Below are 12,605 nucleotides of genomic sequence, written 5' to 3'. Positions count from 1 at the left end.
ATATTAAAAATAAATTAAAGTATATATAAAAATATGTTAGTAGTTGATTTTAATAGTTAATTTTAATATACAAATACTATTTTTGATTTACAAATTCATCAAATGATTGGGTTGACCGTTGACCCCAAAAACGAAACAAAAATTAAGAAATTTATTGCTGGTTGTAATTATCTAAAAATATATATCAACAGTTTTAGATTTTAATTTCTATACATTGCCCAATTATCATATATTGTCACTACTCACTACAACAAAGTTATTTTATCTTTAGTACCTCTTTTTTAAATGGTCATATAAATAAATAAATTTGATTTATCAAGAATATAGACGATTGTAATGAAAAGAGTGTTAGAAAGTTAGTAAATTTTGTGATTTGTAATTATTAATTAATTATTATTAATATTTTTAATAGTATAAATGATAAACGGTTACACTCTGTGTACTACAGGCCTAGGCCAGCATTCCAAAAACCAGCTGCTGTATTAATCTCACCATATATTAATTAATTATATATGTTATTTATTTATCAATTATAATTTATATCTTTTATTATAATTATATATTAAAAATTTGTGTGTAAAATTACATATTATTATTGTTACGGTGGGTAACCAGAGATTGGTGGGCCGGATGACGTTGGTAGGCCCAAACGTGTGAGGGAGGAGACTATCGCGTTTGCCTGAAACTCGGTGTTCCTCCGTCCGACTTGTACGTGTAAAAGAATGGGGGGTGGTACCTGCAAAGACACTCCGATGCCTAAGTTAGCAAGGGTGTAAGCAAGTTTAGAGTGTATTGGACTTAGTGATACCTGAGGGATGTCAGGGTATTTATGGTGGTGAACCAATAACCACCGCTGAAGTAGTGCCACCTTTCTAGGGTGTTAACCGTCCCTTTATCTTAGGGAAGTTAAGATATGGCTCGTGGAAGGGGTTAGAGAGATTCTAGGGACAGTTACTCATTCAAGTGAGTGCTTATCTGCCAGCTAACCCTCGTTCCCGACTTCCTTGGAGCAGGTCGTGCCCTGTACCGACTTCTGGGGGTGAAGACTGGTACTGGGTGAGGACCAACCCTTTGGGCCGGGCCTTTCGCTTGGATCCTGGACCTTTATTATTGGGCCAGGGTATGAACAGTGCCCCTACTCGAGCCCAATTTCTTTTTAGGATTTGGGTTCGAGTATTCAACTCGGGGTCGTAGCCGATTTGCAAGAGGACCGACGTGATGGTTAAGAACCGACGTGATTTTTCTTAGACCTTTCGGTTCTGACGGTTACGTCTAATCAATCGTCGTGTCCGTTGGGTATGCGTAGGGATTTAATGGCCTTGGTAACGGTGCACTTTTACTAAAAGTTACCTCAGTTTTACCATTATGCCCCTAACGTCTTTATAAATACTTTCCCTCTCTTTCGTTGTTTCGTTTCTGCAATCTTTCAAATTTCCCTTGCATTTGTTCGTGCTGTATTGTTGCATTTCGAAGGTTCTTACTTCCTCCTGTCTTGATTTCAGACTCAAAGGTTAGTTTTTCCCTTCTGTGACGCGTTTTCTATTTGCGTGCCTTTATCTTGTAGGTAGATTTGGTTTGTAGGCCTTAGTTCCGTGCCCCTTCCCTTAGAGACCGTGTGTTGATTTTTCTTTTCTTTTGTAGGTTTCTTGTCACCCCCTTTTTTAAGAAAAGAAAATGGCTTCCGTAGATGCTCTCTCCCAGTGGGTAGACGTTACGGTTCTAGGGGAGGAGCCTTCCGTTGACACTGAATTTATCACCCACCTTCGTACTCACTATAGAATTTGTACTTCGGAAGAAGATGAGCCCAAGTACGAGTTGGTAGTCCCGGGTCCAGAAGACCGGGTTTGTTTCGGGAGGGCTGACGAGACGGCCCCTCATTTCTTTTTTATGTATGAGAGTATGGTCACTCGTTTGGGCGTTTTCCTCCCTTTTTCAGAGTTTGAAATGTCTGTATTGCGTCATTGCCGAGTGGCTCCCACCCAGCTTCACCCCAACTCTTGGGGTTTTCTAAAAATTTATCAATTTATCAGCCAGGCTCTAGAGTTTCCGACTTCTCTAAGGATTTTCTTTTACCTTTTCCATATGACCAAACCCTTCAGTGGGCTAAATAATAAGCAACAGTGGGTGTCCTTTCGAGCCATTCAAGGTCGGAGGCTTTTTACCCTTTTTGACGAATCCTTTCACGACTTCAAGAACTACTTTTTCAAAGTGCAAGCTGTAGAGGGTCACCACCCCTTTTTCCTGGATGAGCATTCCTCTCCCCGATTTCCTTTATATTGGCTGGAGGCCTCCCCCTGCGAGAAATATGGTCTAGATGACCTAAATGAGGTCGAGGCAGCCATTGTGGGGTTCCTCCGAGAAGTGTGGGGGAGGGCCCCATACTTGGATACTAAAAAATTTCTCCAGGGGTCGCCGGCCTTTGTCCAGCCACAATTAGGTAGCTTTTTGCACTTCTTGCTTATTTCCGACTTGCGATTTCCTTTACCGACTTTGTCTGATTTTAGCTGTTATTTGTTTTTGCAGAGATGGCAAAGAAAAATGCTCATGAGTCTTACCAGAGGGTTCAGGAAGCCAAGGCAAAGTCTCGAGCCAGGTCTGGAGGTGTTAGGACGGTTGTCTCTCCCCCTCCTCCTCCTCGGAACGTCGGGACCTCCTCTCAACCTATTGTAATTTCTTCCTCTGCTTCCTCTCTGCCGCCCCCTCCCGTCCGACCTACTCCTGAACCAGAGCCAAAGAAGCGCAAGACCTTAGAGTCTGGCGCTTCTGGTGAGGCGGACGCTCTTGCGTTCGTCCGAAAGAACATCTATCCTCATGCTCGCATGAGTATGGATGATGTTTCTGTTCGGCACTACCTCACTACTGTGGTTGAGGAGAGTCTCAAGACGGCAGGGGTTTGTGGCAAACTTTTGGATATATTTGAGAAGACTCCCATCAGCTCTTTAGGGACGACCTCGAGGGTCGAGGAGCTGGAGGGTAGGCTTCGTATATATCAGGAGCATGAGAGGGAGTTGGAGGGGAAAGTCGCCAAACTGACGGAGGAAAGGGACAGTCTCAGAGAGAAAGGGAAGGAATTGCAGGCCCGATGCAACATGGAGATGGATTTGAGGAAGGCAGCGCAAGCCAGCTACAACAGTTTGTTTGCTGATCTTGTGTCTGTAAAGAACGACTTGCTGAATGCTCGGAAGGCCTACACCGAGTTGGAGGACTCTATTGCGGATGGTGCTGATGAGGCCTGGAGGATCTTCAAGGAACAGGTCGGAGTTATTGCTCCTGACTTGGACCTTTCTCCTTTGGACCCTGATAAGATTGTTGTTGATGGTGCCATCGTGGATCCTCCTGTCCCCATAGTGGAGTCTGAGTCTGATTTAAAGACTCGGGGGCAGAGGATCGTAGAGTCCCCTCCTCGCTCTAAGGACGCTCCGAGTTCCTCTACCATCCTCCCGACTTCCTCTTCAACTCCTGCTCCTGGCGTTCCCCCTGACTCTGCTGGTGGTGATCCTCTTTGAAAAGTGATTTTGGCTATTGGGGCCCGGCCTGTGGGCCCCTCTTTTTTAAACTCTTTATTTATTTGTTTGGTGTTTTGGACAATTTTTTGGCCTTTTAAGGCCGTAAACGAAACACTTTATAATACCCTTTAATAAGGGTTTTGTAGGTTAAAAAATAAGTGCCCTTTTTGGATAAGGGTTTTGAGTTACCTTATGTGCGCATGCTTTTTCTGTTCGCGGTTCTTTTGACTCTTTGATCTTTTCTAGGAAAAACCTTTTCTTAGGGGCTTGCCTGCTTTTCTGAATTTCCTTGATTCTCAAGGCAGCCTTACTATTTTTTCGTAGTTTTTCCTTATCTCTTTTTGTTATTCCTAGTACTCAATTTTGAGTTTTTCGTGACTTAGGCTACTTTTGCGATTCATTTTAACTTTACTCGGCTTCGTTTTCCGACTTATGAGTCGGATTGCTTCCGAGTTTATCATGATCGACTTCTATAGCCTCTTTACACCGACTTGTACCTCGTCGTTTTATCCTGACGACCATCTAGGTCGGTTCATGGGATTTTCACGTTTTGTCGAGCTTAAATCGGTGCATTTCGTAGAAGGAAAATAAAAAGGGAATTTAAAAGAGATATTTAAAATGAAAAAGATCTTTATTAATTGAGGGGGTACCTTATTGCTACTAAGGGCTTTTGATAATTTATTTCCCTTAGCCCCTACTATGATGCCTCGTTAAAAACCCTTCTCCAGAAAAAACCCTTTGATTCTGGGAAAAAATCATGAAGCTGGGAAAAGAGTACATCAGGGAGTAGAGTTCGCTTTTAGCTGTAGTACCTTTTCATATTACAAGCATGCCATGACCTTGGTAACTCGGTTCCGCCTAAGTCGGTCACCTTATAATAGCCTTTTCCTAAGACCTCCTTGACTTTGTATGGTCCTTTCCAATTAGCAGCGAGTTTTCCCTCCCCCGATTTGTTGATTCCAATGTCGTTTCTGATTAAGACTAAGTCGTCAGGGGTGAAACTCCTTCGAATGACTTTTTTGTTGTACCTTGTAGTCATCCTTTGTTTCAACGCTGCTTCTCTTATCTGAGCTTCTTCTCGGACTTCAGGGAGCAAGTCGAGTTCTTCTTTGTGCCCCTGTATATTCCTGATCTCATCGTGGAAAATCACTCTCGGGCTTTGTTCATTGACCTCTATTGGGATCATGGCTTCTACGCCATAGACTAGTCGGAAGGGTGTTTCTCCAGTGGCGGATTGGGGGGTTGTTCTGTAAGCCCATAGTACTTGCTGGAGCTCTTCAGCCCAAGCTCCTTTCGCATCTTGTAATCTTTTCTTCAGTCCGGCCAGTATGACTTTGTTGGCTGCTTCAGCTTGCCCATTGGCTTGTGGGTGTTCCACCGAGGTGAACTGGTGTTTTATTTTCATGCTGGCTACCAGGCTTCTAAAGGTGGAGTCCGTGAACTGGGTCCCATTATCCGTAGTGATGGAGTAAGGTATCTCATACCTTGTGATGATATTTTTGTAGAGGAACCTCCGACTTCTTTGTGCAGTGATGGTGGCCAGTGGTTCTGCTTCTATCCACTTTGTGAAGTAATCTATTCCCACTATTAGGTATTTGACTTGTCCTGGCGCCTGGGGAAAAGGACCTAACAAATCCATTCCCCATTTTGCAAAGGGCCATGGAGAAGTGATACTAATGAGTTCTTCTGGGGGAGCCACGTGGAAATTTGCATGCATTTGACATGGCTGGCACTTTTTCGCAAATTCTGTGGCATCTTTCTGTAAGGTTGACCAGTAGAATCCTGCTCGGATCACCTTCCTGGCCAATGACCTGGCTCCGAGATGATTCCCGCAGATTCCACTATGTACCTCCTCCAACACCTCGGTGGTTTTTGAGGTCGGCACACACTTTAGCAATGGTGTTGATATCCCCCTTCTATAGAGAACATTTTTCACCAAGGTATAGTGTTGTGCTTCCCTTCGGAATTTTTGGGCTTCTTTTTCCTCCTTAGGGAGGATGTCGAATTTTAGGTATTCGACTAAGGGGTTCATCCATCCGAGGTTCAATCCGACCACTTCAAGGACTTCTAGTGTGTCTTCCATTTTTATCACTGAAGGTTCCTGGAGAGTCTCTTGAATCAGGCTTTTGTTATTTCCACCTGGCTTGGTACTTGCTAGCTTGGATAGGGCGTCTGCTCTGCTGTTTAGATCCCGAGTTATGTGCTTCACCTCGGTTTCTGCAAAGCGCCCCAAAAGCTCCGAGGCTTTCTCCAAGTACCTTTTCATAGTTGGGTCTTTTGCCTGGTACTCCCCACTTATTTGAGAGGTCACCACTTGGGAGTCGCTGTATACCATCACTTTCGTAGCACCGACTTCTTCAGCCAGCTTCAATCCTGCGATCAAGGCTTCGTATTCGGCCTGATTATTTGAAGCTGGGAATTCGAACTTGAGGGAAACTTCTATCTGGGTTCCCCTTTCATCTACCAATATTATGCCTGCGCCGCTTCCTGCTTTATTGGAGGATCCATCCACATAGAGTTCCCAGGTGGTCGGTTTGTCCTCTTGATCCCCTGCATATTCAGCAACGAAGTCGGCGAGGCACTGGGCTTTAATCGCCGTCCGGGTTTCATACTTTAAGTCGAACTCGGAGAGCTCTATTGCCCATTGTACCATTCTTCCTGCAATATCTGTTTTTTGGAGGATCTGCTTCATGGGTTGGTTCGTGCGGACTCTTATTGTGTGAGCCTGAAAGTAAGGTCGTAGCCTTCGAGAGGCTATTACTAAGGAGTAGGCGAACTTTTCTAATTTGTGGTACCTTAGCTCAGGGCCCTGTAGAACTTTACTGGTGAAGTAGATTGGGTGTTGCCTGACCTCCTCTTCTCTTATCAAAGCTGCTGAGACAGCCCTGTCTGCCACGGAGAGGTATAGGATGAGGTCTTTTCCGGCTATAGGTCGGGTCAAGATTGGAGGCTGGCTCAAAAACTTCTTGAATTCCTGGAACGCCTCCTCGCATTCGGGAGTCCACTCAAACTGATGTCCCTTTCTCAGTAGGGAGAACAGCGGAAGGGATCTTAGTGCTGATCCTGCCAAAAATCTGGAGAGGGCTGCTAGTCGGCCATTCAGCTGTTGGACCTCTCTCAAACAAGTCGGGCTTTTCATCTCTAGGATAGCTCTACACTTGTCGGGATTGGCTTCAATCCCTCTTTGTGTTAGCATGAATCCTAGAAATTTTCCTGCCTCCACTGCGAAGGCGCACTTTGCAGGATTTAGTCTCATCCCGTGCAATCTTATGGTGTCAAAGACTTGTGAGAGGTCGGACAAGAGGTCGACTTCCTTCTTGGTTTTTACCAACATATCGTCGACGTATACTTCCATTAAGTTTCCTAAGTGAGGGGAAAACACCTTGTTCATCAGCCTCTGATATGTGGCCCCTGCATTTTTCAATCCAAATGGCATGACCACGTAGCAAAAGTTAGCTCTGGGCGTGATGAATGATGTTTTTTCCTGGTCTGGTTCATACATCGGGATTTGGTTATATCCCGAGTAGGCGTCCATAAACGATAAGTATTGATAACCCGAGCTAGAGTCTACTAGGGCATCAATGCTTGGTAGTGGATAAGGGTCTTTGGGACATGCCTTATTTAAGTCGGTATAGTCGACGCACATTCTCCATTTGCCATTTTGTTTTTTAACTAGCACTACATTGGCTAGCCATGTTGGGTATTTAACTTCTCTGATGAAGCCGGCTTCTAGGAGCGCCTGCACTTGCTCTTCTACTACTAGGGCTCGTTCTGGGCCGAGCTTGCATCTTCTTTGTTGCACAGGTCGGGACCCTGAGTAGACCGAGAGCTTGTGAGACATGAGCTTGGGATCTATCCCAGGCATGTCGGAGGCCTTCCAGGCGAAGAGATCGGAGTTATCTCTTAGGAGCTTAGTCAACCCTTGTCTTAGGGTTTCCCTTAGGTTGGCTCCTATGTGAGTATTTTTTCCTTCCTCTTCGCCGACCTGAATCTCCTCGGTTTTTCCTCCGGGCTGGGGTCGCAGTTCTTCTTTAATCCTTGCTCCACCGAGCTCTATTGTGTGAACTTCTTTGCCTTTTCCTCTCAGGTTTAGGCTTTCATTGTAGCACCTTCTTGCCAGCTTCTGATCTCCCCTCACCGTTGCTATCCCTGCTGGGGTTGGGAATTTCATGCAAAGGTGGGGTGTCGATACCACCGCTCCGAGTCGATTAAGGGTAGTCCTGCCGATTAAAGCGTTATAGGCCGACCCTACGTCGATGACTATGAAGTCTATACTCAGAGTCTTTGATTTCTCCCCCTTTCCAAAGGTGGTGTGGAGGGGCAAGAATCCTAGTGGCTTTATTGGCGTGTCACCTAATCCGTACAAGGTGTCGGGGTAGGCTCTCAACTCTTTCTCATCTAAATTTAGCTTGTCGAAGGCGGGCTTGAATAGGATGTCCGCCGAGCTTCCTTGGTCTACTAGTGTTCTGTGTAGATGGGCATTTGCCAGGATCATGGTGATTACCACTGGGTCGTCGTGCCCAGGGATTATTCCTCGCCCATCTTCCTTTGTGAATGAAATGGTTGGGAGGTCGGAGGACCCCTCTTCAACCTGGTACACTCTCTTGAGGTGTCTCTTACGAGAGGATTTCGTGAGTCCCCCTCCTGCAAACCCTCCTGAGATCATATGGATATGTCTTTCCGGAGTTTGCGGTGGTGGGTCTCTTTTGTCCATATCATCTCGCTTTCTTTTTCCATGATTGTCCGGCCTTTCTATGAGATATCTGTCAAGCCGACCTTCTCTGGCCAGCTTTTCTATCACATTTTTAAGGTCGTAACAGTCGTTTGTAGAGTGCCCATATATCTTATGGTACTCACAGTAATCCCCGCGGCTCCCCCCTTTTTTATTCTTAATGGGTCTGGGGGGAGGCAGCCTTTCGGTATTGTAAATTTCTCTGTATACATCCACTACAGGGACTTTCAATGGAGTATAAGAGTGATATCTTCTTGGCCTATCAAGGCCGAGTTCTTCCTTCTTCTTCGCTTCCCTCTCCCTCTCTTTTGTTGAGGGATGGTGCCCGAGTCGCAAACTCGGGTCTCTTAGCCTAGCGTTTTCTTCCATATTGATGTACTTTTCGGCTCTTTCCTGCACATCATTTAAAGAGGCGGGGTGTCTTTTTGATATGGACTGTGAGAAAGGTCCTTCTCGAAGGCCATTGACTAGCCCCATGATGACTGCCTCAGTGGGCAGGTCCTGAATCTCCAAACATGCTTTGTTGAATCTTTCCATATAGGCTCGTAAGGACTCCCCGACCTCCTGTTTTATTCCCAGGAGGCTTGGTGCATGTTTTACTTTGTCCTTCTGGATGGAGAACCTCATCAGGAATTTTCTTGAGAGGTCTTCAAAACTGGTAATTGACCTCGGAGGGAGACTGTCGAACCACTTCATCGCAGCTTTTGACAAGGTTGTCGGGAAAGCTTTGCATCGCGTAGCGTCAGATGCGTCGGTCAGATACATCCGACTTTTAAAGTTGCTCAGATGATGCTTTGGATCGGTGGTTCCATCGTAGAGGTCCATATCGGGGCTTCTAAAGTTTCTCGGAACTTTTGCCCTCATTATGTCCTCGCTAAACGGATCTTTTTCTCCTAGGGGAGAATCTTCTCTACCGTCGTGGGAATTCCGCCCTTTGAGGGAGGATTCTAACTTCAAGAGTTTTCTTTCTAACTCTTTCCGTCGCTCCATCTCCTCTTTTAGGCTCCTTTCAGCTTCCCTTTGTCGTTCTCGCTCCTGTTCTAGCTGCTCGAGGCGGCTATGGATTAGTCCCATAAGCTCGCTAGCGGGAGGGGGTCCTTCCTTTTCTGATTCGCGCCCCTCCGAGGAGTTCGTCTTCGGATTTTTGATTCCGGAGGTGCCTTCCTTATTTTGATCATTGGCTTCCTGGTGGAGGTTCTGATCTGCTTCATTGTTTCCAATGTTCAAATTCTCTTGGTCAGAATCTGTCTCCACATGGCCTTCTTCAGGGGATCTTTCCGCCATCACTGGTTAATCTCTCGGTTCCCCGGCAACGGCACCAATGTTACGGTGGGTAACCAGAGATTGGTGGGCCGGATGACGTTGGTAGGCCCAAACGTGTGAGGGAGGAGACTATCGCGTTTGCCTGAAACTCGGTGTTCCTCCGTCCGACTTGTACGTGTAAAAGAATGGGGGGTGGTACCTGCAAAGACACTCCGATGCCTAAGTTAGCAAGGGTGTAAGCAAGTTTAGAGTGTATTGGACTTAGTGATACCTGAGGGATGTCAGGGTATTTATGGTGGTGAACCAATAACCACCGCTGAAGTAGTGCCACCTTTCTAGGGTGTTAACCGTCCCTTTATCTTAGGGAAGTTAAGATATGGCTCGTGGAAGGGGTTAGAGAGATTCTAGGGACAGTTACTCATTCAAGTGAGTGCTCATCTGCCAGCTAACCCTCGTTCCCGACTTCCTTGGAGCAGGTCGTGCCCTGTACCGACTTCTGGGGGTGAAGACTGGTACTGGGTGAGGACCAACCCTTTGGGCCGGGCCTTTCGCTTGGATCCTGGACCTTTATTATTGGGGCAGGGTATGAACAATTATTATCACTTAAAGATATAAAATTCATAGTATATTATTAATATAAATAATTTATAATAAAGTCAATTCACAAGTTAATAATGTAAATTTATTCAATTAAAATTCAAACTCATGAGTTGAATTTATTAACAACGAGTCAAATTTGAATTTTCTCCTTAACCAACTTGACTCGCTTATAATTTTAGAATGGCTATGTAATGTGTTAGTAAGTGACTCAACCTTATGACTAATTTATTTAGTTGTTGATATGAAATCTCATACATGTTATTTAGAAAAAAGTATAGGAGGTTAACTATATCATCAAGCCAATTTGAACAATTTTTTAAAGTATAAAATTTTAAATTTTTAAAAAATAAGATTATAAATAATTAAGATTAGCTTCACACAATTAGGACCTCCTTTATGAACGTAAACATATATAGCTTCTTGAACGTAGGTATTATCACGTAACAGTTTCATAAATGGGTAATGCTAGGTATATAAAAGAAACAGCTAGAATTGCCCTTATTCAACATTAATTAATTGTCGCGACAATTAATTAATGCTAAATAAGACAAATTATAGTTGTTTTTTGCTAATTTTCTTTGGTTACCAAACATTTCCGTTCATAAACGTGTAACGCTTTCTCATGTTGTCGGTAGAATAATTGTCCGTTATGCTGCCGCTGTGTCCTCTGTCAAAACTCCTCTATGCATTGTGCTGGGGCGACCTACATTGAATTCTCATCGTTGCGAATGACACGTTCGGATCCTTATGAGGTCAAGCTCCACTTGGCGGGAATCTCAAATCGCCGCAGAATGCGCCGCCCTCTCCTCCCTGCGTCAATTTCTCATGGCCGCGACGTGCAGCTTTCCGTGCAACGTATTCTCAGTGCGATCGGTCCCTCTCCATGGAGCTCCTTTTTTTCTTTTTTTTTTTTTTGTTTTGGATGATTATTTTTACTAGTTTTAAATTTTTTTTCTCTTAAGTTTCATATGTTTTTTTTTTTTTGTATTTTGGATGTTTTTTTTTGTAAGTTCAGATTTTTTTTTGTGTTTTCGATGAATAAATATTTCTTTTCTTCATTTCTATATGTTCTTTTTTATTTAAGAATTTAAAAATAATATCTCATTTTTATTAGATTTTAGATGTTACTTTTTATTACATGTTAAATATTTCTTTTTATTAAGAATTTTGAAAATAAATTTTTAAAATGTGTGCATTTTTTTAAAATTTATTGTGAGTAATAGAAAAAATTGAAAATAGAGTTTCATTTGAGTAAGATTGTGGGATTTTTTTTCTGTATGTTATTAAACATTTTGTTGCATTTTATATGGTAGTTAATTAGAATTGACAGATATCCTAGTTGATTATTTAACAAAATTAATTATCTAGTATAATGTATAAACTTTTAATACAATAATAGTGGGTTTTGTAAAAGAATTACTCCCATTAAAAAATTATTCAACAATATAATATTCTATTTATTTAAATTTGTCTATGAGTCATTTAATCTATATATTTGCTTTTGATTTTATAGGGATATGTAATTATCCAAAAAAAATTATTTCAAAACAATTATATATAAAGAGAATAAATATTTATCACCCTAGTCTTTAATTAAAAGGTTGAAAAAATGATAAATAATTACATAGATTTTTTATTTTTTTTTGTTTTTTAGACATTTTATTTTTTATCATTTAAAAATATTTTTAAGTTTGTAACCTTTTTAAAAATTAGACATACGTATCCTTCTATCCATAAAGTCCGTCAAATTTAACAAAAATGTGTGACATTACTTCTCTTATGGATTTAGTTCTTAGGGATGTATACGTGGAAGGAAAAATTTTAAAAAGAAAAATAGATGGAAACAATTTTTCTACAAGCCAACATAAGCCAACTCTATTATATTTTAAATTTTATAAATAAATAAAAATTTAAAATTTTAAAAAATTCTTTCTACATTTATCCTAATCACATTTATAATACACAATAAAAACAATCCATAAAAAATCTAATCCCTTTTCTATTCACTTGAAAATAGTCAAATCTCTCCTTCCACAAACCCGTTATATTCACGCATTTTTCGACCACCGACCACCGTCGCGTCTTTCGTCTCGCTGCACAGCCTCTTCCTCGCGTTCCGTCGCCGTCCTTCTTTCGTCGACGCTGCCGTCCACTGTCCCGCCGCATCTGCACCGTCACAGCCTCCATCCGTTGCGACGCAGCCAATGGCGGATTTACGGGGGACCTAAGGTGGCCATAGTTCCCCCAATTTTTTTTAAATTAATATTATTATTATTATTATTATTATTATTATTATTATTATTATTATTATATATATATATATATATATATATATATATATTATAGATTAAATATATTTTAGTATACTAACATACTAAAAAAAATTTACATGTTAGTAATTTAATATTAGTAATTTAATATGTATAAATTATAATGTGTATTATAATATATTAGTAGCAATTAACAAATAGGTTTAAAAAAATAAAAGAACGTATAAAAAAATT

At 42.1% G+C, this 12,605-nt stretch overlaps 1 protein-coding gene across 1 annotated transcript; it reads left to right on the top strand.

Annotated features, from left to right (window-relative positions):
• The first annotated feature begins 2,525 nt into the window (after positions 1-2,525).
• LOC148578921 (uncharacterized) lies at positions 2,526-3,514 on the top strand. Its single transcript, XM_088505921.1, has one exon. It carries the CDS (start codon positions 2,526-2,528, stop codon positions 3,504-3,506), a length of 981 nt encoding a protein of 326 aa, XP_088362047.1. The 3' UTR covers positions 3,507-3,514.
• The last annotated feature ends 9,091 nt before the right edge of the window (positions 3,515-12,605 follow it).

The sequence above is a fragment of the Arachis ipaensis genome, chromosome B10, assembly GCF_059453495.1.
Source record: "Arachis ipaensis isolate K30076 ecotype BB chromosome B10, ASM5945349v1, whole genome shotgun sequence".
Lineage (NCBI taxonomy): Eukaryota > Viridiplantae > Streptophyta > Magnoliopsida > Fabales > Fabaceae > Arachis > Arachis ipaensis.
The sequence above is the reverse complement of the archived record's forward strand: the minus strand, read 5'-3'. Positions and strand labels throughout refer to the sequence as shown.

Excerpts from the sequence above, each read along its gene's own strand:
- LOC148578921 (XM_088505921.1), top strand. The coding sequence starts at position 2,526 with ATGGCAAAGAAAAATGCTCATGAGTCTTACCAGAGGGTTCAGGAAGCC.